Source organism: Tachyglossus aculeatus, chromosome 1 (assembly GCF_015852505.1).
Source record: "Tachyglossus aculeatus isolate mTacAcu1 chromosome 1, mTacAcu1.pri, whole genome shotgun sequence".
In the NCBI taxonomy this organism is placed as follows: Eukaryota; Metazoa; Chordata; class Mammalia; order Monotremata; family Tachyglossidae; genus Tachyglossus; species Tachyglossus aculeatus.
In genome coordinates this window covers 106,336,974-106,363,389 of record NC_052066.1, presented here as the reverse complement: position 1 = coordinate 106,363,389, position 26,416 = coordinate 106,336,974, and the positions used below count along the sequence as shown (strand labels likewise).

General features: G+C 44.3%; 1 protein-coding gene across 1 annotated transcript in view; it reads left to right on the top strand.

Annotated features, from left to right (window-relative positions):
• RALGAPA2 (Ral GTPase activating protein catalytic subunit alpha 2) overlaps positions 1-26,416 on the top strand; it is a 421,002-nt gene that overhangs the window by 263,942 nt on the left and 130,644 nt on the right. The window contains exons 33-35 of the mRNA XM_038744021.1: positions 3,310-3,381; positions 17,201-17,324; positions 18,101-18,256. Of these exons, the coding sequence (XP_038599949.1) occupies positions 3,310-3,381; positions 17,201-17,324; positions 18,101-18,256 (352 nt within the window). The remainder of the gene's footprint in view (positions 1-3,309; positions 3,382-17,200; positions 17,325-18,100; positions 18,257-26,416) is intronic.

Genomic DNA, 26,416 nt, shown 5'->3' with positions numbered 1-26,416 from the left:
TTTGAATTCTTTTCTGGAGCCAAAGCCAAGACATGCTTGAAACTGCTAAACTAGAAGCGTCAGGAAAATTAGCTATGCCAGCCTGACGTAGAAGCAGAATTTTCCCCCCAGGGGCCGGTATACTGAGAATATCCTCTGAGCCGGTTTATTTTTGAAATTATCTGTTTGTCTTGATCTTGCTCCATCTGCATCTTTGTACTTCTTTGGCTTTCTGAAGTCCTTGTTTCATAACTTATATCTCCTGGCCAATATTAACGGTAGACCTCCAAACGGCATTCTTGCTTCAAATCTGTTCCAGATTGATGCAGCTTTCTAAACTGACTTTATAACACTGGAAGCAAATTACCCTTTTTGTGTATAAGATTTCTAGCCGCCTACCCTCTCACGCTGGGGCCTGTGTTCGCGAAAGCCTGTTTATACCACTCGATGTCTCCATCAGTCCTACAGCCCTGATTTACTTTTAATGCCACAGCGCCTCTGGAAAGTTCAAAATGCTTTCCATCGAATGCGTCTGCACAACCCTAAATGAGATAAATAGGGAACAGAATTACTCTCTAAAGGTGGGTATTAGGTCCCGCCAGCTCCTGAACATAGGTATCCCTCTGTGGATGCCTGGAGGACTCAACGCTACAGTGCTTCAAAGCTGCCATCCAAGGAGACTAAAGGAGCAAGTATGATCAAATTCTCTCTGCCATTGGAAAATCTGGGCTCCCAGTTCTGGAAGGGTGGAACTCCTTGTTGTGCATTTCTCTTTGTCCTGCTCGCTACAATTTGAGTGCCGTCTCCAGTTTTCAGGCCTGGCTTGGTAGCAGCAGCCAACAAGCTGGGCCTGAGGAATCCCCAAGGAGGCTGGGAAGGTATCCCTGGGGTGGGAGTCTTCCAGTCACACTGAGAATATAATAATAATAATAATAGTATTCATTAAGTGCTTACTCTGTGCCAGGCACCATACTAAGCACTGGGGTGGATCTAAGAAAATCAAGTAGGACACAGTTCCTGTCCCATGAGAGGCTCTCAGTCTCAGTCCCCATTTTACAGATGAGGTAAGTGAAATGAAGTGACTTGCCCAGGGTCACACAGCAGACAAGTGGCAGAGCCAGGATTAGAACCCATGACCTGTTGACTCCCAAGCCCTCGCTCTATCCACTACACCACGTTGCTGAGCCCTTGGCAGGAATTTCATTCTAACAAGAGCCCAGGGACCACCCTACAGGGGTGGACCGTCAGGGAAAATCCCCCTCCAAGCCGAGGAAAACTCTGACTCATCACCATCATCATCACCATCCTTTAGTGAGTGTCGACCGCAGCCACAGTGCTATCCACAGCACCTCTAGGGTGAAAGGCATCACGCTGAGGGTTTCAGAGCATCCATTAAAAGTCCAAGTCCTTGTACTCTCTGAGGTAAAAGTGTCTGGGAACTGCAGATCACCCTCGGGGATTGGCCGCAGCAGTGCTTTATGGAGCAGCTGTAGAAACACTGCTCTAGACAAGCTCTCCTCTTTTTGCGAGGAAAAAAATGGCACAATGGGCCCACGATGCTGTGATTCATTCATACGATCATATTTATTAAGTGCTTACTGTGTGCAGGGCACCGTTTTAAGCTCATGGGAAAGTACAATACAACAATAAACAGTGACAGTCCCTCCCCACAACAAGCTCATAGTCTAGAGAGCTTTCTTCCTTTTAGATTTCCTCTGAAATGCCAACTCCAGCCTCCTGTTTTGACCTTTTGGACACCTGACATAGGAATAGATGGAGGCTGGGAAAAATATAACAGAATTAGCATTTGTGGCCACAGTATTTGGTCTGCAGAAGCAGTTCGCAGCTTCTTTGATTCTTGTAAAATACAAATTTCTTCTGTAGTGATGTGGATGAGTCTGACTGTTCAACAAGTAGGGGAAAACATTTTGTTGCCCGCAAATCTTTTGAAGGTGTGTTTGAAAAATGTTTTGATGGATCTTATCAGAAGAACTGTTTTTGTAATAAGATGAGCTGTTCTCCAGTAGACTCCGAAAATCCACAGCTCTTCTATACAGCTGTATATTTCTGTAGAGAAATTGGTATTTTAGAAGTTAGTAAAACTTTAAATTTAGGGCAGAAATGTGTAACTCAAATGAAAAATGACAGTCTTACCGTGTTGCGATTTTACCAAAACAAACCACCAGAAATAGTTGAGCAAGTATGTATGAGGGGTTGTATTATGAGACTGGGAGAATTTTCGTAGGGTCAGGAAGAAATAACTCATGAGAATAGGTGTCCTCAGTACAGCACAGTGGCCAAGGAAGTCAGAAGAAAAATGACAGTTGCTGTTTCTGCTGGGACAGAAAAGTGGTATGGCCTAATGGAAAGGGCACAGGCCTTGGAGTCAGAAGCCGTGAGTTCTAATACCAGCACCATCACTTGTCTGCTTTATGACTTTGGGCACGCCATTCAATTTCTCTGTGCCTCAGTTTCCTCATCCATAAAATGGAGATTTAATTCATTCAATCGTATTCATTGAGCGCTACTGTGTGCAGAGCACTGTACTAAGCACTAAGCACTGTACTAAGCGCTATCCCTGTTTCCCCTCTCCCATAGACATTTGATCCATTCATTCATTTACTCAATCAGATTTATTGAGCGCTTACTGTATGCAAAGCACTGTGCTAAAAACTTGAGAGTACAGTATAACAATAAACAGATACATTTCCTGTCCACAACGAGTTTACAGTCTACAGGGACTAGGTTTGACACTTAGTACAGTGTTTAGCACAGAGTAAATGCTTAGCAAATACCCTAGGTATTAGTATTAAGGATCATTAGGGGCAGAGCCCATGTGCAGAGCTGATGGAAATGAGAGTTCCGTGAAGGCAGCAGCAGAGGTGGAAGCAAGTATAGTTTCTCTTTTTTTCTTGCTAAACCTTTGGCCCCCTTGAGTCGAGTGTGGATTTGATCCCACCTCCAGCGGAGGCGGAATGCCCGGCATCTGCTCACCACAGTTTTACCACATCTGTGTGACTCCTCGGACTGTATTTATCCTGGTGGGCCTTGGACCAGTTTCCAGGTCATGGGAAAGAACAGGCCTCATGGGTAACACCCCTCCACGGCAAACCCACCGCGACGTTAGTTAGGATGTTAGTTTCATTCTGCAATCCAAAAATAGAGAGAAATGAAGCGGCATTGGAAAATTCGAGAGCACCAAGTTGATTCGGTTACTTGATTGTTTCAGTAATTTAATACAGGAACGTCTGCCTTTCTACATTGCATTGTTGTGTTGTGAAAAAATGGTCTCAAATGCACTTTTCCCTCTAATTTTTCTTGTATTTATAGAAAAAATTTTCATCTTCTGAAGAAAAATTCGAAATTATTGCGAGAGCTAAAAAATTTGGACTCCCGCCAATGGTAGGTAAAAAAAAAAACGTTTAAGTGCTACTAGTAGCCCATCCACTAATATGACTGTAAACATAAAGAAATCTGCACAGAGAAACACCAAGTGTAATGAAAGGAACCGCACCTGCAGATGTGAGTACCTACTCATAGTGGTATTGGCCAACCCTTCTAAAACTGTCACGCTGTAGATCTGTGTTTATATTTCTCTTCTTGGATAAATTAAGCAAAGTGCAGTGCATTACGTTTAGAGTTTGTAATGACGTGAGATTCTCATGCATTAAAATGTACTTGCTGAAGGGACTTTGAATGAGTCTCACCTGCTTGTCTGTCGAAAGCTGGAGAAACATTGTCTGGAACAGTACCCACTCCCTTGGAGAACTCATTTGCTTCCATGGTTTCTGTTGCTATTTCTATGCAGATGACTCCCAAAACTACCTCTCCTGCCCTGACCTCTCTCCCTCCCTGCAATCTCGCATTTCCTCCTGCCTTCAAGACATATCTACTTGGGTGTCCTGACGACACCTCAGATGAATCATGTCCAAAACTGAACTCCATATTTTCCCTCCCAAACCCCATCTTCCCCATCACGGTACATAACACCACTCTCCTCCCTATCTCACAAGCCCTTAACCTTCGGGTTGTCCTTGATTCATCACTGTCATTCCACCCACATGCTAAATCTGTCACCAAATCCTGTCAGTTCTACATTTATGATATTGCTAAAAATCCATGCCTTCCTCTTCTTCCAAAGTGCTACCATGCTCAACCAAGCACTTATAATAATAATAATGGCATTTTATTAAGCACTTACTATGTGCAAAGCACTGTTATAAGCACTGGGGAGGTTACAAGGTGATCAGGTTGTCGCACGTGGGCTCACAATCTTAATCCCCATTTAACAGGTAACTGAGGCCCAGAGAAGGGAAGTGACTTGCCCAAAGTCACAGAGCTGACAATTGGTGGAGCCGGGATTTGAACCCATGACCTCTGACTCCAAAGCCCGTGCTCTTTCCACTGAGCCATGCTGCTTCACTTATCCTCACAGTCTAGAGAAGCAGCGTGGCTCAGTGGAAAGAGCACGGGCTTTGGAGTCAGAGGTCATGGGTTCGAATGCCGACTCCACCACATGACTGCTGTGTGACCTTGGGCAAGTCACTTAACTTCTCTGAGCCTGTTACCTCATCTGTAAAATGGGGATTAAGATTGTGAGCCCCACATGGGGCAACTTGATCACCTTGTAACCGCCCCAGTGCTTAGAACAGTGCTGTGCACATAGTAAGCGCTTAACAAATGCCATCATCATCATTATCCTATCTCACCTTGACTACTGCATCTGCCTTCTCGCTGACCTCCCCGCTTCCTGCCTCTCCCACTCCAATCCAGACTTCACTCTGCTGCGCAGATCATATATCAGCAAAAAGTTCAGTCTTTGTCTCCACATTCCTCAAGGACCTCCAGTGGCTGCCCAGCCACCTCCGCCTCAAAGAGAAACTCATTTCCATTGGCTTTAAAGCACTCATTCAACCTGCCCTGTCCCACCTCACCTCGCTGATCTCCTGCTACAGCTCAGCTCACACTCTCCGCTCCTCTAGCGCCAGTTTACTCACTCTGCCCCAATCTCGTCTATCTCACCTCCGAACTCTTTCCCACTTCCTTCCCCTAGCCTGGAACTCCCTCCCTGTCCACATATGCCAGACCACCACTCTCTCCACCGTCACTGAGGTCACATCTCCTCCAAGAGGCCTTCCCTGGTTAAACCCTTTTTTCCCTGACTCGCTTTCCCTTCTGCATCATCTGTGCACCTGGGTCTTTGGCATTTGACATTTGATATTTATCCCACCCCAACCGCACAACACGTATATATGTATCTTTAAACTATATATTATGAATTATTTATTCATATTAATACCTGTCTCCCCCTCCAGGCTTTAAGTTCATTAAGGGCAGGTAACATACCTGCTAATTCTGTAGTATTGTACTCTTCAAACAGTGCTCTGCATATAGTAAGCACTCAATAAATACCATTGATTGAGTCAACAGGGAGCAACTGTCGTGGTGTATCAATCAGTCAGTGGTATTTATGGAGTGCTTACTGTGTGCAAAGCACTGTACCAAGCACTTGGGAGAGTACAGGATAACAGAGTTGGTATCCTTGTCCTCAATGAGGGGGAGACGTTCGTATAATCAGTCAATTATGGATATGTAGATAAGTGTTGTGAGAGTGGGAGAAGGGTGAATAAAGGGAGGAAATCCAAGTGTAAGGGAGAGGGGGAAAAAATGACATTTTGGGCGGGGAATATGTCTGTTACATTGTTGTGTTGCATGCTCCCAAGCACTTAGTACAGTGCCCTGCACAAGGTAAGTGCTCAATAAATATGATTGATTGATTGATTGAAATGAGGACCTAGTCGGGGAAACCACACATAGAACGTGTGAAGTCTTACCTGCCCAAATGGCCGGAATGCTGTTGTGGAGGTTTGCACAGCCAATGACAGAGAAGGAGGCTTCATAGTTTTAGTTTGCACCACGTTTTGTTTGCTCCTTTGAGCTGATAGGGTTGTCAGACTTTAGGCAAAACCATCCCGAGGCTCTCTGGAGAAACGCGGAACCAACCAGCGATCGAAGCAACTCAACAAGAAGTATTCCACACACGATGAGCCCACACATCTCCCAGTCTGTTCTTCGTGACCAAAGAGTGGACACCTGGCAGGGTGGACATGGCCGGAACGAGCAGCACAGGACAGTCTGCCCCATTCCGAACCAGGAAGACAAAGAGACCGTTGCTGTGCTAGGGCATCTTCAGTATGCATGCGTGGGGCTCCTTTCAATACTGCCTTTGGCCATCATAAATGTCCATAGAATGCCTGCTCTAAAAGAGCCATCAGGTTTCTGTTGTCACCCTACAGACAGGCCTACCCAACTATCGATCAATCAATCAATCATATTTATTGAGCATTTACAGTGCTTGGGAGAGTCTTGTCTCATCTTATGTCGTTGAGTCGTCTCCGACCCATAACGACATTATGGACACATCTCTCCCAGAGCACCCTGCCTCCATCTGCAATCGTTCTGTTAGTGGATCCTTAAGAGTTTTCTTGGTAGAAATACAGAAGTGGTTTACCATTGCCTCCTTCTGCACAGTCAGTATGAGTCTCCACCCTCTACTCTTTCCCATGCTGCTGCTACCCACGCAGGTTAGTTTAGTACAATATAACGGACACGTTCCCTGCCCACAACGAGTTTACCTGGGCTTATGCTTCATTGTGCTTTAAAATGCCTTTTTGGTCCTCTGCCCATAGCTTACATTTAGCTCACCGTAGGAGAGCCTATTAGGGGCCTTGCTGTCGTCTGCTTTCCCCACAAGTGCTTACTCCCTGCTCTGCGGAAATGATTTGTTATGCAGTTGCTCTTGAACCGACCACTTTGAAGCCCCACAAGATGTTCCGCCACCTTGGTGAACAACAGTTTAGCGGTGTTTATTTTGTGAACTTCCATCATAGTTCCTTCCCTCCCCTGGATGTAGACCCCACGTATAGACTTGAGGAAATAGGGAGGCCCCTGCTTTAGGAAGCATTTTCCTCTGATCATCGTCATCCTCAGTATTTATCGAGTGCCTACTGTGTGCAGAGAGCACTGTTCTGGAAACCTATTATATGCAGAGCCCTGTAATAATAATAATAATAATTAAGGTATTCGTTAAACACTTACTATGTACTAAGTACCATACTATAGCTCTGGGGTAGATACACTAGAGGGTAGAGAAGCAGCGTGGCTCAGTGGAAAGAGCACGGGCTTGGGAGACAGAGGTCGTGGGTTCTATCCTGACTTGCCACGTCAGCTGTGTGACCTTGGGCAAGTCACTTAACTTCTCTGAGCTTCAGTTACCTCATCTGTAAAATGGGGATGAAGACTGTGAGCCCCATGTGGGATCACCTTGTATCCCCCCCCCCAGCGCATAGAACAGTGCTTTGCACATAGTAAGCACTTAACAAATTGTATCATTATTATACAAGATAATTAGGTCCCAGCTAGGGTTCACAGTTGAAGTAGGTGGGAGAAAAGGTATTGAATGCCTGTTTTGCACATGAAAGAACTGAGGCATAGAGAAGTTAAGTGACTTGCCCAAGGTCACACAACAGGTACATGGCATAGCTGAGGTCATTATTACTATTTATTGAGTGCTTACTGTGTGCAAAGCACTATACTGGGTGCTTGGGAGAGTACAATGTAATATCAAACACATTCTCTGCCCACATAGAACCCAGGTTCTCTGACTCCCGGGCGTATGCTTTTTCCACTAGGCCATGCTGCTTCTCAACTTTCACCCACTGTGTATCAAGCACTGTTCTGGGAGCTTATTGTGTAAAGTACACTATAATAAGTACTTGGGAGGGCACGATAAAAATAGAATTAGTGTATCAGTGGATGGAGTGAAGATTGAAATAGTTGACTATTTTTCTCTCCTGGGATCGATAATCAGTAACAAAGGAACTAGTAGTCAAGAAATGTGCCAAAGATTTATGTTAGGAAGACTTTCTATGGAGAGCCTGGAAAAAGTCATGAGATGTGTTGATGTAACGATTGCCACAAAAATACGAGTTGTTAACTCTATGGTGTTTCCAGTGACAGTGTATGGATCTGAAAGCTGGACAGTGAAAAAACAGGATAGAAGAAACATCGATTTGTTTGAAATGTGGCATTGGAGAAGGCTTTTGCGAATACCAAACAGAAGCAGCGTGGCTCAGTGGAAAGAACCCGGGCTTGGGAGTCAGAGGTCACGGGTTATAATCCCGGCTCCACCGCTTGTCAGCTGTGTGACTTTGGGCAACTCACTTCACTTCTCTTGGCCTCAGTTACGCATCTGTAAAATGGGGATTAAGACTGTGAACCCCAAGTGGGACAACCTGATTACCTTGTATCTACCCCAGTGCTTAGAACAGTGCTTTGCACATAGTAAGCACTTAACAGATACTATCGTTATTATTATTATTATTACCAGGGACTACCCAAAAAACAAAAAAATGGATTTTAGAGCAAATTAAGACAAAATGGATTTTGGAAGGCCAAATTAGCATATTTTGGACCCATCATCAGGAGGACTAATTCTCTGGAGAAGACACTAGTGCTAGGAAAAGGCCAGGGAAAACAGGGAAGAGGCAGACTAGAGACCATAACAACCATAACGGAAGAACCATTAGTAAGGTTGCGGATTATGGCAGAGGACAGGACATTCTGGAGGAGGTATATCCATGGAGTCGCTATGAATCGGAAACGCTCAATGGCACTTAGTAATGATAATAAAAAATCTATTCAGCACATATGAGGTCTAAGGTAACTGTTGGGTTGATTTGATCAGATGGGTGGGAATTTAAAACAGAGAGAACCTCCTGGAGAAGGTGGATTTTTAGGAGGGTATAAAAGTAGGGAAGAATGCAAAGAGAACCTCTTGGAGAAGGTAAATTTTTAGGAGGGTATAAAGTTGAGAAAGAATGTGATTCAGCAGATTTGAGGAGAAGGGAAAGTAGTTCCATGCAAGAGAAGGGCTTTATGTAATGGATCAAAGAGGAGAGATTTCCGAGCAAGGTGCAGCCAAGTGGTTAGGTAGCAACCGTGATTCTGAAGGTGTAAAAACAGCTCATATGCAAGAATGAAACAAGGGCGGGTGAAGCAGATTAAGCCTCTGACTGCCTCTCAGAAAGGATCCAGGAAAAAAAGGCAGGCCTCCTCAACCCCCTACTCTGACCCTGAAACAGCAAGTCCTTAGCAGTGGAGACATTTTAGCCAAGTAACCGAGGGAAATCAGCAGAAAGTTATTGGGGGTTGAACTCTTTAAGCGTCCATGAGCAGCTGTGTGCTTTCTCTTTTTATTTTCTTTTTCTTTTCTTGGTCAGTAGTATTTGTTAAGCACTTATTATGTGCCACACACTGTACTAAGCACTAGGGTAGATAAAAGTTTATCAGGAAGACACAGTCCATTTACCACATGGGCTCCATAGTCCCCATTTTACAGATGAAGTAACTGAGGCACAGAGGAATTAAGTGACTTATCCAAGATCACATAGCAGACAAATGGCAGAGCTGGCATTAGAACCCAGGTCCTACTGATAGCCAGGTCTGTGCTCTATCCATTAGGCCATGCTGCTTCTCTTTTCTACCACCCCTGGCCACTGAAATGATCCATTTGCTCTAATAACAATAATTAACACTGTGTTATTTGTTAAGGGCTTACTCTTGTGTCTTAAGCCCTGGGGTAAATACAAGATAATCAGGGTAGAAATAGTCCCTGCCCCTCGTGGAGCTCAGTCTAAGGGGAAGGGAGAACAGGTTTTGAATCCCCATTTTACAAATGCGGAAACTGAGGCCCAGAAAAGTAAATAACTTGCCCAAGGTCACACTGCAGGTCCCTCACCCAAGCCTGCCTCTATCCTACAACTATCCACTTTGTCATCTCCCTTCCTGTACTACCCTCTTTCTACTGCTGGCCTGGGCACTTTCACCTGCCCAGTGGAAAGTATTTATAGATAGAAAAATACACAAAATGTTGGATTAAGTTAACATTTTGATTCTAGTTCATTCATATGTGAGTGTTCATGTATCTATAGTCAATTCAAGCTGCGTGAAGGGAATTGAAGGTGGCAGTAAGATTTTACCAGGGTGTCCCTTCCACACCATGTGCATTCAGTCATATTTATTGACCATTTACTGTGTGCAAAGCACTGTACTAACTGCTTGGGGGAGTACAGTACAACAATAAACAGACACAGTCCCACATGCAGGGTAAAATTGCTCCTTGCATTTGCTATCACAGAACCTGGTGTTGTTTCCATTTGTCCTTCTTTACGTATGATCTTGTCAAAACCTCCTCTCTAAGACAGTCAACCTCTTTCTGATCGTTGAACCCCAGGCTGGTGTATCTGCTGCCGCAGTCTCCCAGCTGTCCAGGGCCGTGCCATATCGTCTGAGGTTTGGCTTTATTGTTTACAATTTCCCACTTTGGCTCACCACATAGCAGCTGTTTGGAGCTCCTGCTGTGTAGAATGTGATCTACATATGTACACACACATATAAATGTAGAACAGGGAATTTGGTTGGGGAATGGCTCAGCCGAGTGAGGGTGGGAGGTCCATGCTGGGTGGGCTCATTTCAGCATCCCTGCTCCGGACGGAGGAACAGTGGAAGGAACCAAGCGCTCTGTCACTTCTTGCTAACTCCTGCCTCCAAGTGTGCCCCTGTCGCTAGGAAGGGTAGGTTAGTTGCCCTAGATGCCATATTTATACCCAGAGAAGAAGGGTGGCCTAGTGGAAAAAGCACGGCCGCGGAAGACGAAAGCGGGACGTTCTAGCTTGGCCCCTGCCTCTGACCTGCTGGGTGACCCTGGGAAACTCACTTAACCTCTTTAGGCTTCAGTTCCCTCATATGTAAAATGGATATGATAATACTGTCTCTCTCGACACCACAGAAGTGTTGGGAGGATAAAAACAAGTTCAGTGTTGTGAAAGAGCTTTGATGAAAACAAAAACACTATAGAAATGTAAAGTGATATTATCATCATGAATGATATTTATCAAGCGCTTACCGTGTGCAGAGCACTACACTCAGCTCTTGGGAGAGTCTAATATGACAGGTATTATTATTATTATTATTACTATCATTATCATTGGGAGTAATTTGTCCAGTGCATGAACATCTTCGTTTGTCTTGGTTACGTATTTCATACTATTTTACTAACTGATGGAAGAAATTAAAATGAAGGATCTATACATTTTGATGTGTAATCTAGCACTCAACTCCCACACAAATATTCTTTCAATGTCTTATACCTATAAATTTATAAGAATGTTTGTTATAGAAATGAATGGCATAGGATTATTAATCTTACTCCATTATAAATGTTGTCTTGTTAGATCACACATTCCTATTGTACCATTTCTCTTAAGGCATTTGAAGGACTTTACGCTCATAGAATTAACCCCTGTGAAATGAAATAGGTAAAGATTGGTCAAAGTAGAACACTTGGATTTCTCTTTGAAAAAATTTTTAGTGAAAGGAAGAGTAAGTTTAGGTAGGAAGAGATTAGTTTTGTGCCCGGAGTTAGGATATAGTAGCTCTTCAGAGAAAAGTCTCCAACTTGTCAGGATGTTGTCTAGAAATCCACCCTCGTAGGCGAAGATAGTTTTCCAAATAGACGTATTTCTGTACTTTTTTTTAATGGTATTTGTTAAGTGCTTACTATGTGCAAAGCACTGTTCTAAGCGCTGGGGAGGTTACAAGGTGATCAGGTTGTCCCACGTGGGGCTCACATTCTTCTTCCACATTTTACAGATGAGGGAACTGAGGCCCAGAGAAGTGAAGTGACTTGCCCAAAGTCACACAGCTGACAGGTGGCGGAGCGAGGATTTGAACACATGACCTCTGACTCCAAATCGCGGGTTCTTTCCACTGAGCCACGCTGCTAGTTTCCCTGAGAGGATTTGGTTCCCAAAGAACAGTACCTTAATATCATACCTCCTCACAACTCAGGGCCATTGTATTCATTAGGAATGCAGTGCTTCCTGCACATCTGTCAAAAGTGAGCCTCCAGGTATAACGCTGGCATTTTTCTATTGTCCTTCTACCTCTCCAGCCTAAAGCAAACACTTCAAATAATATAGAAAGGCCAATTGGATTTTCAAAGCACAGTTCAGACAGCAGAACCCTTTTATATTGCCCTGGAGAACCAAGGAAAAATACCCCCGTAGATTACATTTAAGGTGAATTTTTTGTTCCTTTATAAAAGTCATCTGTGAAGGGTCTCAGTTGATATCGCCCCTCAGCTACTTTTTTATGTGTTAAATTTGTTGCTGGTTTTCCTTTGTCCCCTCTAGACTCTCCAAAGTCAATATCTACTTGCTTCCCAGTCTCCTGGGATATTTTGCCTCCAGGAAAGACCATCTTGAGTAGTAATAATAGTATTTTCGAGTGCTTTTTGTAGAATGGCATAGAGGTGACCTTGTTGAGATCTCCAAGTCTTTGGAATTTGCTAGCCAAAGAAGGGTCCAGTCTTGTCCATATATTTAGAAAGAAGTGGAGTCAAGAGACCTTTGCCTCCTCCACAAGGGATCCCAGGAGTTTCTCTACCTTTTTTATTAGCCACGTGGTAATCTTGTTGAGGGTGCAAAGAAAGAGGAGTTAAAGGACTTCCAAATCTCTCTCTGCTTGCATTTCATATGAAGTGGTTTAGTGGCTGGGATGGCAGTTGTTTAAAAATACATCCAAAGAAGCTAGGAAAGAGAAAGCGAAGGGGGTTTCCAGATGCCACAATTCAGAGGATGTGAAACCTGTTAAGTATGTAGTTCTAAAGGTCCCCCTGCACCATGTACTTATATCAGGTGGTCATTAGGGCCTGACTTCCCCAGGATCCCAGGATGGGTTAGCAAGAGCTTAAGAGCCTAAAGGTGGAGTGGAAGACAAACAAATGCTGAGGTTTGATAAAGAATGAAGAAAAAAGAAATATTGAACCTGTACTTCTGTTGGGTCCCGACTGTGTGCCTTTTAAAATGAAGTTTGGAGAAGATGGTAGGTTTGCGGAGGTGGGAGGGGTGTGGGAGAGGGCTTGGGAGACTCTGTATGGATTTTCCTCTGCTGTTGATATGAATAGGCTGTTAGATCAAAAATGCTCGCATCCAACTCTCAGTTGTATCCCTAAGTACTTACAACTTGAGAATTAGGTCTCTAAGAGAAAAGGAGCAGGCGCACTGTTGGGAAACAGCTTAGCCAAGACCCCAGACCCTGGGTCTGCCCTTTCCATCCAGGACTTGTGTCTCCTGAGTCTCCATCCTCTGCACTGTCCTCTCACACCACTTCCCGACTGCCCTCTGGGCCTCCGTTTGAGTTCCAACATGTTATGACTAGTCACGTGATAATTAGCTTAAGCAGCCCTTATTATTTCAGTTCTAGCCAAGTGGGACTGGAAACACAAACAAGCAAGTCCTGTGAGGGAACGTAGAGTCCAGGGTCCAGCCATTCCAGCATCGATAGTAACCCTCCATGCTTGCTGCGTTTTTAGGGAGGTAGTAAACAACCTTTTTTTTCCCATTTTCATTGAGTTTCGAGCCAAGTACACCCAGTTCTGCAGTAAGACTTGTTTCCACCATGCAGTTTAGCTAGAGCTCTATTAGGGAATTAGGTAACGTTGGTCCAGTAGCTCAACCCTGTTTGGGTACAGGACACTAAGGGGTTGGAAGAAGACTACAATACATTTTCCTCTACGCAGTGTTTTGTTGTTAAAAGGGAACCGCTGTATCCTCCTTAGGAAAAGACTCGGTGGCAAGATGCCATAATGGGAAGCAGGTATGGCTGATAATAAATAATGAATGGTATTTAAGTGCTTACTACGTGCCAGGCACTGTACTAAGCCCTGAATAATCAGGAGACCAGGGTTCAAGGCCCAGTCGTACCATCGATATGCTGTGTGACTTCGGGCTAGTTGATTTAGGCATCGGTTTCCTCATCTGTGAAATGGGGATGATGAAACCTGCCTCTTCCAACCTCACAGGGACGTTGTGAGGTTGGAAGATCATTAGATTAGATGATTGATTCAGAAGTACTTTGGGAAAACAAAAGTGCTCTGCAAGTACAAGGTGGGGCTGTTGGTCCAGTGGAAAGAACACCGTTCTGAGGATCAGGAGTCCTGGGTGCTACTAGTCCCAGCTCTGTCTGTAGTAGCTGGCTAATGTGGGCAAAGACTGCATGTGAACTTCTTTTCAACGCTCCGCTCCCCTGCCCACCTACTCGATTGTTTCATTCTTGGCTCCAGGAGGAGGTTTGATGGCATGTACAAAACAGTGTGAGTAGAATTATACAAGAAACTAGCACTAAAATCAATTCCTTTTTCTAAAAAAATGGTATCTGTTAAGAGTTTACTCAGGACCAGGCACTGTACTAAGGACTGGTGTATATACAAGCTTATCAGGTTGGATACAGTCCTTGTCGCGCATAATAATAATAATGATAATAATAATGGCATTTATTAAGTGCTTACTATATGCAAAGCACTGTTCTAAGTGCTGGGGAGGTTACAAGATGATCAGGTTGTCCCACAGGGGGCTCACACTCTTAATCCCCATTTTACACGTGAGGTAACTGAGGCTCAGAGAAGTGAAGTGACTTGCCCAAAGTCACACAACTGACAAGTGGCGGAGTTGGGATATGACCTCTGACTCCAAAGCCCATACTCTTTCCACTGAGCCACGCTGCTGCCCCACTTGGGACTCATAGTCTTAATCCCATTTTACAGATGAGGAAACTGAGACACAGAGAAGTTGTCATTAACCCAAGGTCATACAGGCAGACAAGTGACCGAGCTGGGATTCGAAGCCAGGTCCTTCTGTCTCCCAGGCCCATACTGTTTCCACTAGGCCACGCTGCTTCCTCTGTGCACGTTTCTGATTCTGAGACTTCAGGACCAAGGCTTATCCATTGTTCTTAATGGGAAACTCCATCTTTGGTAATTTCCTCCATCACCTGTCTCCTACACGGTATTTCAAACTCCTAGAGAAAAGGAATCATGTTTACTAAGTCTTTTACTCTCCCAAGCTCTTTCTACAAGGTGCCACACGGTCAATACTAAATAATAATAATAATGATGATGGTATCTGTTAAGCACTTACTATGTGCCAAGCCCTAGTCTAACTGCTGGGGGGCGGGGAATACAAAGTATTCGAGTTGTCCCATGTGGGGCTCACAGTCTTAATCCCCATTTTACAGATGAGAGAACTGAGGCACAGAGAAGTTAAGTGATTTGCCCAAAGTCACCCAGCTGACAAGTGGCAGAGCCCAGATTAGAACCCACGACCTCTGACTCCCAAGTCCGTGCTCTTACCATTGAGCCACACTGCTTTTTGATTCATCAGCATCATCATGATCTTTAAAAAAAAATGCAACCTTATGTCTTGTGTCAGCAGGCCTAGAAAAATGGAACAAAGCTAAATATTATCCGCGGATCTGGCTGGGAGACTGAAGGGTGAGACCCCCACGTACCCCTAGAAAGAAGGGTGCCTGTAAGATTGGCAACACTAGAAGCACTGGGGGAAAGGCGTGGGGAAGTGTCTCATCACCAGTGCCATGGCTCACCAACCCCACAGTGATGGATGCCTACTGCTGTCAGCCCTCCCCTTCCAAGCACTTCCAGAGTGCCCAGGGCTGCACTGTGAGGTAACCGATGAGCACGGGATAGGACTGGCCCTGTCCTGGTGTGAGGCCTCGCCTGCTCCACGCAGGACCCTGAACAGCCGTCATCCCCATCCTGTTCCTCCAAAGGACTGCAGCTACAGAGGACCAGTATGGCCTAATGGTTAGAGCACAGATCTGGTAGTTAGGAGGTCATGCTGCTGTGTGACCTCATCTATGTAACCTTGTCCGTTATGTGACCTCAAGCAGGTCACTTCACTTCTCTGAGCCTCAGTTACCTCATCTGTAAAGTGGTGACTGAGAGACTGTGAGTACCAAGTGGAACGGGGACTGTGTCCCACACGATTTGTTTGTATCCACCCCAGCGCTTAGTACAGTGCCTGGCACATAGTAAGCGCTTAACAAATACCGCAAAAAAAAAAATCCTCTGGTCTGGCAACCACATTTGTCCAAAAACGATTTGACCATGGGGCTTAGTAATAGTGACGTATTGACTTTAGAGCACTGTCTTGATCGAATCTGTGAATCAATAGCACTTACTGAGCACTGACTCGGTGCAGAGGCCCTGTATTAAATGCATGGGAGAGCAGAATAATAATAATGATATTTGTTAAGTGCTTACTCTGTGTCAGGCACTGTTCTAAGTGCTGGGCTAGATACAAGCTGATCAGGTTGGACACAGTCCATGTCCCACATAGGGCTCACAGTCTGAATTCCCATTTTACAGATGAGGTAACTGAGGCACAGAGGCGTTGAGTGACTTGCCCAAGGTCACACAGCAGACAGGTGTCAGAGCCAGGATTAGAAACCAGATCCTTCTGATTCCCAGGCCCATGTTCTAATCACTAGGCCATGCTGCTTCCAATAGAGTTAGGACAAATGACCCCTTATGACCCCTGCCCTCAAGGAGCTTACAGTCACATGCTATATGTCCAAGGGCTTTGAGAGAAGGAAGAACAAGTTTGTTTTCCCTCCCCTAAAATAGGGAAAACTGGAGCACAGTCTGTGTCTTTCAGTGTCACCCAGTTGGTACAGAGCTGGAGTTAGAGTCAAGAAGCAGCGTAGTTTAATGGAAAGAGCACGGGCCAGGGGTCAGAGGACCTGGGTTCTAATACCAGCTCTGCTACATGTCTTCTGTGTGACCTTGGAGCAGTCTCTTCACTTCTGTATGCCTCAGCTACACCATCTGTAAAATGAGGATTAAATCTTAGTCCCTCCTCCTTAGCCCGTGAGCCCCATGTGGGACAGGGACTATTTCCAACCTGATTACCTTGTATCTACTCCAATGCTTAGAACAGTGATTGGCACATCGTAAGTACTTAAGTACCGTAATAATAATAATAGTGTTATTATTATTACTAAATTGGTCACAGTGCTTAACAAATGGTCTGTTCTCACAACCGAAAAGATTCAGGTTCATCTCGGATCGGCAAATCAAAATTTCTGGGCTCTTCCCTCAGTTAACAATTCAGAATTTCATATTCTAATCTCCAGGACTAAATGTAATCATTGTAAATGAAAATCTGGCGCCACAGTTCATCTTTGCTGCTTTATTTGTTTGTTGACAAAATTTAGTTAGGATCACATGTTTAATTCAAAGAATTGTTTTGCCTAATGCATGTTCTCTCTCTCTCTGAGTTAGAAATTTTCTTCTAATCCACAGCCGTGAAACTCACAAGATTGCGGTGTTTTACATTGCTGAAGGGCAGGAAGACAAGTGCTCAATATTATCCAATGCAAGGGGAAGCCAGGCATATGAAGATTTTGTTGCTGGACTTGGTTGGGAGGTAATGAATAACACATTTCAAAGTAGGCTGTGCAACTCAAGCGCTTAGTACAGTGCTCTGCACACAGTAAGTGCTCAATAAATATGATTGAATGAATGAATGAACTCAGGTAATTTGGGGAATCCTTTGAAAATTCCTGCTGGTCTATAAAGGATTGCACAAATCTTTTACTTTCGGATTCCCTATTTGCGAGTTTCACACATCTGGGAAAGGATGGGGATTCTAAGGTTGGGAGCAAAACACAAATATCTCTCCAAACTGGATGGAAGGCAGGGATCACTGCTTCTTGGTGGAGAGTCTGTGTTATGGAAAAGGTAGGAAGGAAAGATGTGTGGCAAAGGAACAGTTCCCTTGACAGGCAGTCAGGGATTGGAAGAGGTCAGGTTCGATTGGAAGGAAAAGTTGGGTGTGGGAAGAAATTCCATACTCAGACTCCCATGATGGCTAACACAAGGAGCTATGGGTTTGCTCATTTCTTCAAAATTAATCCTTCAGGAGCTTTACTGAACTTATTTTCAGCCAGGATACCATGGCCACCCAGATTCTTGAAAGGAAAGAGCGGAACCGTTGAAGTGTACTGATGCAGACAACTGTCTTATGTTCTCATGCATCAATCCAAACAACTCATTAATCACTTATTGGTGGATCTGGTATGGAATGAGTGCACCCACCGCTACTTCATTTTAAATAGAAGGCAAAAGAAAATTATACCTCATCTATGTAGGCAGAAGAGTTGGTTTCTGATAACATACATTTCCCTTTTTAACACCCATAAGGTCGACCTTTCAAAGCATTGTGGATTTATGGGTGGCTTGCAACGTAATGGCAGCACTGGACAAACGGCACCATACTATGCTACCTCTACTGTTGAAGTAATATTCCACGTGTCCACTAGAATGCCTTCGGATTCGGATGATTCACTCACCAAAAAGGTAATTTTCATGTACCTTGTTGTAAAAATTCTTAATGAGACTCAGTTATAGAGCCTTTATAAGTGACTCACTGTATAATAATGAGCATCTCAAACTGAACTTGGAAAAGATATGCTGTCGCGAGAGGTAGTGCGATATAGCGGAAAGAGAATGAGCCTGGGTTCTAATTCCTGCTCGACCATTTATTCATTCATTCATTCAATGGTATTTATTGAATGCTTACTGTGTGCAGAGCACTGTATTAAGTGCTTGGGAAGTACAAGTTGGCACCATATAAAGATGGTCCCTACACAACAACGGGCTCACAGTCTAGAAAGGGGAGACAAACAACAAAACAAAACATGTGGACAGGTGTCAAGTCATCAGAATAAATAGTAATAAAGCTAGATGCACATCATTAACAAAATAAATAGAATAATAAATATGTACAAGTAAAATAAACAGAGTAATAAATCTGTACAAACATACATACAGGTGCTGTGGGGAGGGGAAGGGGGTAAGGCGGGGGGATGGGGAGAAGGAGAGGAAAAAGGGGGCTCAGTCTGGGAAGGCCTCCTGAACCTTATCTGCTGGGACCTTGGACAGGTCACTTGACTTTTCAGTGCCTCAGTTTGTTCATCTGTAAAATGAGGATTCAGTACCTGTTCTCCCTCCCCTTTAAACTGTGAACCTTATGGGGGATAAGGACTGGATTCACCCTACTTAGCGCAATGCTTGGCACATATGGTAAGTGCTTAACAAATACCGCAGTTAATAAGAAACAGTGTGGTTTAGTGGAAAGAGCATGGGTTTGGGAGTCAGAGGGGCGTGGGTTCTAATCCCACTTATCTGCTGTGTACCTTTGGGCTAGTCCCTTCACTTCCTTGGGCAATTTCCTCACCTGTAAATTGTAGATAAAATGCCTGATTTTTATGGTATTTGTTAAGCACTTATGTGGCAGGCACTGTACTAAGTGCTGGAGCAGATGCAAGCTAATTAGGTGGAACACAGTCCATGTTCCCTGGGGTGCTTATAGTTCTTATTCCCATTTTACAGATGATGTAACTGAGGCACAGAGAAGTGAAGTGACTATCCCAAGGTCACACAGCAGACCTGTGGCCTAGCTGGGATTAAAACCCAGGTCCTTTGACTCCTAGTCCCATACTCTTTCCACTCAGCTACCTTGCTTCTCCTACATGGACTCTCCCTCCCTCCTACAGACTCTGAGCCCCATGTAGGGTAGGGACAGTGTGTAACCTCTCTACCCCATTGCTTAGTACAGTGCTTGGCAAATAGTAATCTCTTAAATACCATAATAATTGTTGTTATGTTCGGAGAGAACATTTCTGTAGCTCATGTAAGGTAATGTTCCTCATAGATTCATTTTCCTCCATCATTGAAATAATAGAGGAAAATAAAATGTCCATGCCCCTCTGCCTCCAGTTGATCTGTTCTTAGACACCCCCCAGACCCACCTACCACTCTGTAAAGTACCTACACAGAAGGAGGATATTCAGGTGTTTCCAGTGTCTGATGAAAAGAAACGACGAGCTTGTACAGAAGAAAGTTACCAAATGCTACTTCAAGGAAGGATTAAAAAAAAAATTGTGCACGAGGGGCAGACATATTGCTAGGGAGATGAGTTCACATGAGTGTCCTGCCTTAAACTGGAGTGAAATCAAAAGCCTGCACTCAGCACGTTCAGAGCTTTCCCACTGATCGAGGCTTGAGCAGTCGGTCAGAAAGCCAGGAAAAAATCCTATAGGGAGGCTAATCAGAGCTTCCGCTCAGTGTCCCCCTATCCACTATAGTCCAGCTATAAATAACCCAGCCTTCTCTAAGGCAGCAGGGGACTGATGACGAGCAAGCTAGGGGCAGGTAAGGCCTCATACAAGGTGATACGAGATGGTGGGAATGATGCCTAGGAAAAAAGGACTGGGAAAAGATTGGTCTGCACACAAGAGGCACTCAGTAAATACCAGTGAACGAATCAGAAAGGGAGATGAAGAGGAGAAAGAGACTACTGGCTACAGCATTAGATATCTAATAGCATAGTGTTGAATCCATCAATCAAATGTGAGCCCACTGTTCTAGACTGTGAGCCCACTGTTGGGTCAGGACCGTCTCTATATGTTGCCAACTTGTACTCCCCAAGCGCTTAGTACAGTGCTCTGCACACAGTAAGCGCTCAATAAATACGATTGAATGAATGGTATTTAATGAGCGCTTCCTCTGTGGAGAGCACTGTGCTAAGCGCTGGGGAGTGTACAATATGACAGGGTTGGTAGACCCTTACCTATCCACAATGAGCATACAGAATTGAACAGAGTAATTCTGCATGAATTCAGCTAACGCAGGTAGAAGAGAAATCTATTTGTTATGGAAAGAGCGTGGGCTTGGGAGTCAGAGGACCTGGGTTCTAATCCCAGCTCCACCACTTGTCTGCTGTATGACCTTAGGCAAGTCACTTCACATCTCTGTGCTTGTAACCTCATCCCCCCTTCTAGGCTGTAAGCCCGTTGTTGGGTAGGGACCGTCTCTATACGTTGCAGACTTGTACTTCCCAAGCACTTCGTACAGCGCTCTGCACACAGTAAGTGCTCAATAAATACGATTGAATGAATTGAATGAATAATATGGGGAAGAAGACTGTGAGCCCCATGTGGGACATGGACTGTTCAACCTGGTTAGCTTGTAACTACCCTAGTGTTTAGTACAGTGCCTGATTCATTCATTCATTCATTCAATCATATTTATTGAGCGCTTACTGTGTGCAGAGCACTGTACTGAGCACTTGGGAAGTACAAATTGGCAACATATAGAGACAGTCCCTACCCAACAGTGGGCTCACAGTCTAGAAGAATCTACTATGCCTGATGCATTGTAAGCGCATAATGAGTACCATTAAAAAATTCTTATTGACAATACTCTGTGCTACTGGAATGAGGAGTTGGAATCCTCCCTCCTTGCCCCAGTGCCAGGGGACAATGTCATCTCCTGCAGCTTTCTCTTTTTCTCTTTTCTTCCTTTCCTTAAAGGAGGTTTCTGGCAGCAATCTCTTTCCTCCCTAGAAGTACTCACTCCCCGCTGCTGAGCCAGCTTCTTTTTCTGTGACTGATTTGCCATGCTTAAGATAAGAGCAGGCAGATCAGCATGTTTTGGGAGGCTCTGTCACTCTTATCTAACATTCTAGTCCCAAACAGATGAACACATGGATTCTCTGCTTGCCTGGACTGCAGAATTCAATCTTGTGTTCCGGGTAGAAGCAGCTTGATCTAAGGGATAGACCACAAACCTGGGAGTCCGAAGGACCTGGGTTCTAATCCCGGATCTGCCACTTGTCTGCCTTGTGACCTTGGGCAAGTCACTTCGCTTCTCTGTGCCTGAGTTACCTCATATGTAAAGTGGGGATCAACATTGTGAGCCCCATGTGGGACGTGGACCCTGTCCAACCTGATTAATTTGTATCTACCCTAGCGTTTAGTACAGTGCTGGGCACATCGTAAGCACTTACCAAATATAAAACAAACTATTGGTTTCAAGTTGTAAGCCCAAATCACCACGACCTGGTCTTTGTAGAACCCAGGTAACCATTGCTCCTCAAGCTGACAAAATCGCCTTGTTCTGCCCACCCGCATCCCCACCATCATCATAATCTTGAGTAATGGATGCCCACCATAAAAGACCCAGTCCCTGCCGTCAAGAAGTGCATGGGGATTAAGACTGTGAGCCTCACGTGGGACACCTGATCACCTTGTAACCTCCCCAGCGCTTAGAACAGTGCTTTGCACATAGTAAGCGCTTAATAAATGCCATTATTATTATTTATTTATTTATTTATAGTCCAGTAGTGAGCTCCCTGGATGTCCACACAGAATCAGTCAATCAGTGGTGTTATTGAGCAGTTTCTGTGAGCAGAACAATGTACTAAGTGCTTGGGAGAGTACAGTATAACAGAGTTGGTAGGCACGTTTTCTGTCCACAAGCAGAGTCAATCAATCAGTTGTATTTATTGAGCGCTTACTCTGTGAAGAACACTGTACTAAGTGCTTGGGAGAGTACAACATAACAGAATTGATGGGGAGAATGGCACGCTCATTGTTGCTGTTTCTTCAGCAGAGGGGTTCCAAATTTTCCTGGACATGTAGCCCACCCAAGCAAAGGCTAGTAAGCCATCTCCCCACTTCCTTCTTTTGGGCTGTCTTGCCAGGATCCTGCTGGGGTTGAGTTAGCAGGGAAGGGGAGAGAGAGAGAGAGATTTTTTAGCCTCTCACGTTCCCATAAAAGGGGCAGATGCCGCTCAGAGCATCCTTCTGGGGCTTTTTAACCACTCACCCTGCCCCCACCGGGAGAGAATCAGGCTGGCCAAGTGTTGAGTGATATTCTAAATGAGTATTTCATTGGAAATAAAAGCTACTGTTTCATTAAAAGATGTTTCTGTGGGGGGAATAGATATGGAAAAATGTATCCTTTGCTGTCATTAAAAGGGATAAAATATGGAAAAGGACACTGTTTTTTTTGTACAGGTCCATTTAAAAAAAATCCAATTTTCTTGTTAAAAATGCTATGACTACAAACCACGTTGTTCAGTTTGGCTCTGATTGAAAGATTCCCCACCGAAGTAATCAAAATTCAGCTGATACCTTTTGCAGCTCCTGGATTTAGCATCATTAGTGTTAAACTTTCTTTATCAGGATGTCTCGCGGCTAGAATGAAAATCAATCAGAGTAGCAGCATCCTACCGTCCCTTGTCTTATTCTAACTAAATTGTACCTAACAGCTTAAAAATGAGCTGCAAAATTCTGAAGTGATTCATTCCACGCTCAGCTCCTAGAAGAGTGGAACTTTTTCAATTCAGAAACCCTGTTGCAACCCCATACTGAACTCTTGATCCTTCGCCGCGGAAATTTGTTAGCTCTGGCTAGATTAGATTTTTAGCAGCTAATCTAACTGCTGTAGGGGTTTGCAAAGTGGGGACAGAGCTGTGCTATTGGATTTGTCCAATTCATTTGACTCCAGGACTATAATTGCGCTTATGTCTTACAAGGCTTCTATAGCCGCAGGCCGGCCAGCAGCAGAAAAACAAATTGGCCGTGATACAGTATGAGTGAAAGGGAATGAAAGGCACACATTATCAGTCTCCAGGCAGCTCAGTTCTGGCAGGAAGTTTCTTGGTTAATTTACAAATAAAACTTAGATTTTAGGACGGGCTCACTGTCAGACGAACAATGGGGATGTCAGAGCGGACTGTTACTTCGTAGAAGTAGCAGCCATGCCTACTTAGGAGCGGGAATTCTTCCATCAAACAGACGACTCCGTGCGGGAGCCAGCTGGCTGTGTAATGCAATTAGTCAGAAAAGGAGGTCAGGCTATTAGGTGTGGACCATGACCGGTGACACCAGTGGCGTGCTGCCTGTCAGGCAGCCGGCAGAATAGCTAACGCACGGTGACTTTAAACTATTTACTCAAGAGAACGAGCAAAAGTAGGGCACAGCTAGACCCGAATGCAGTTTTGCAAAACAGGAAAAAATGAGCATTTGTCTGGTAGCCGGCCATAACGTTCATCCTGAAGCACACGTCGTGGTGGAGTAAACAGGGGCATGCTTAATTAGGGAACGGTTTAAGGAATGGAGGCCCTAAGGTTCACGGACTTTCACGGCCTGCTCTAACTTTAGAGCATTGAGACACACCCAAGGTGAAATATTGGAGCAGGTAATCTGTCCTTTTTCTGAGGGCACATGATTGAAACTGTGAGGTTTGCGGTTGCGATAAATTTATCTTTTAAACCAGAAAGAAAAGATGGCGCTTCTAGAATTCTCCCTCCCTCCGTGTTCTGGCCTTCTTTCGTATGAGGCTAAGGTCTCTTTTCATTTTAATTATTGCCCTGTGTCACCTCATGTGTTTGGTTGTCATGAGTGGGTAGGGGTGTACACATTTTTCTCCAACTTTATCCATTAATTGGGCATATCGCCATTGCTGTTAATTCTGTGATTTAGTTCATTAAAGTCCAAGGTACCCAGAGGCTTTTGCCATGCAACACAGAAAAATAAACAACATTAGGATGAATATCACATTTTTAAAGAACAGTGTAATGATATAGATAGACATCTAGAGAGAGAAAGAGAGAGAACTTATTTTAATTCCATTAATTATTTTAATTAAGCCTGCAGTTTGTTTAGCGGAAGTTCACTACTCTGGTACTGGGTTTATGGAGGTCTGAAAATGGAAGAACAGGGTAAGCAGATTTTCTCCATGTATTGCACTGGACAACTATTTTAAATTTTTGATTTCTTTTGTGCATGAATTCTAGGAGATAGGATAATGCCAACCTGAAAGTACATAATAATTCTTTGCTATCAGAGTCCACAACCATGAGCGTGGAGTAGTTTGGGTACGTTTGGGGCACATTTTTAAAGCTGAAGACTTTCTAGATTTCCCGAACCAGAGAGCCTGGAGCCTCCAAGGAAAACTCAGGAAACACGGTGATTCAGTAGGTGGGACTCATCCCATAAATCAGTTGCCGATGTACTAATTCAAGGGGCACAGTGCTCTGAAGACAGAGGCTCTATTTGCAAGATTAGGGGTGTTAGGTGTTGGGTCCTGGCTGAATTCCATTTCCAGTAATAGCATTCTGTTTGTCTAAATTCCCTCTGAAGTTTCAATTAGAAGCTATCCCCTTTTCAGGTAAAAATACAGCTTTGTTGAATCCCTGGCATAGAATGACAACCATGTTTCCACTCTGGAAGTGGTATCGTTCTGCACTGGGCAAGGAGCTGTCACGCATTTTAAAAGACTGTGTAGGACCCATTAAGAAGAAAGTAATGCTGGGTGAGATGTTGGTTAAAAAAAAAAAAGAAAGCAGTATCTTTTATTTTTAACTGACCCTTTTTAAAAAAAGGGTGTGGGCCCCACTTTTTGTTCCCTGCCCTTTTGTAATGATATATGTGAATAGGGACAAAACCCACGTATATTGTGCAGTTTTCCATTTTAAAATGAAGTTGGGAGCACCATCAAATTGTCTCCCCCATTGTGACTTGGGCTTGGCACGAGTGGTTAGACGTGCCCACGAGCCCTTACTTAGAGACAGGATTGTATTGTCCTCATCTCTCCAAGCACAAAGATGTAGGTGCCGATCTCTTTTTAAATAATTGACTTGAACAGTTCCTCCCAAAAGAATGAGATTCAGAAGAATGAGGCATTTCAGAGTAACCGACTTCTTTTGAAACCTTATAATGGAAAAGAGAATGTGTTGTTTTCATCTGTATTTTTCCCGATGTAGTTGAGCGGTAGATGAAGAGAATTTTCTGTATTATACTAACATGTTTCACATATGTAATAGTCAAAAGTACCCTGTTCATTTCTTTTGTTACAAATCTAAGAACCAAACTGTAGCATAAAGACATGGAGTTCATGAGATAAGTTCATACAATGCTCTGTATCATTTAGGCTGAGAGAAAAGTTAGGTATTTGCACGTTATTTTTCATGATAGGACATATCACCCCCGCCCCTCAAAAAACTCCAGTGGTAGCCCATAGAGCTCTGTACCAAACAGAAATTCCTCACCATTGGCTTAAAAGCAGTCCATCACCTTGCCCCCTCCTATCACAACTCACTTGTCTCCTCTACAACCCAGACCACACACTTGGCTCATCTAGTGCTAACCTCCAGGAGGCCTTCCCAGACTGAACCCCCTCCTTCCTCTCCCCCTCCTCCCCCTCTCCATCCCCCCACCTTACCTCCTTCCCTTCCCCTCAGCACCTGTATATATGTATATGTGTTTGTACGGATTTATTACTCTATTTATTTATTTTACTTGTACATATCTATTCTGTTTATTTTGTTAATGTGTTTTCTTTTGTTCTCTGTCTCCCCCTTCTAGACTGTGGGCCCACTGTTGGGTAGGGACCGTCTCTATATGTTGCCAACTTGTACTTCCCAAGCGCTTAGTACAGTGCTCTGCACACAGTAAGTGCTCAATAAATACGATTGATTGATTGATTCTTACTGTGCCTCGATCTCACCTGCCTCGCCACCGACCCCTCGCCCACATCCTGCCTCTAGCCCGGAATCCCTCCCTCCTCAAATCCGACAGAAAGTTACTCTTCCCCCGGCTTCAAAGGCCAGCCCGCACCTTCCGCTCCTCTGCCGCTAATCTCCTCACCGTGCCTCGTTCTCGCCTG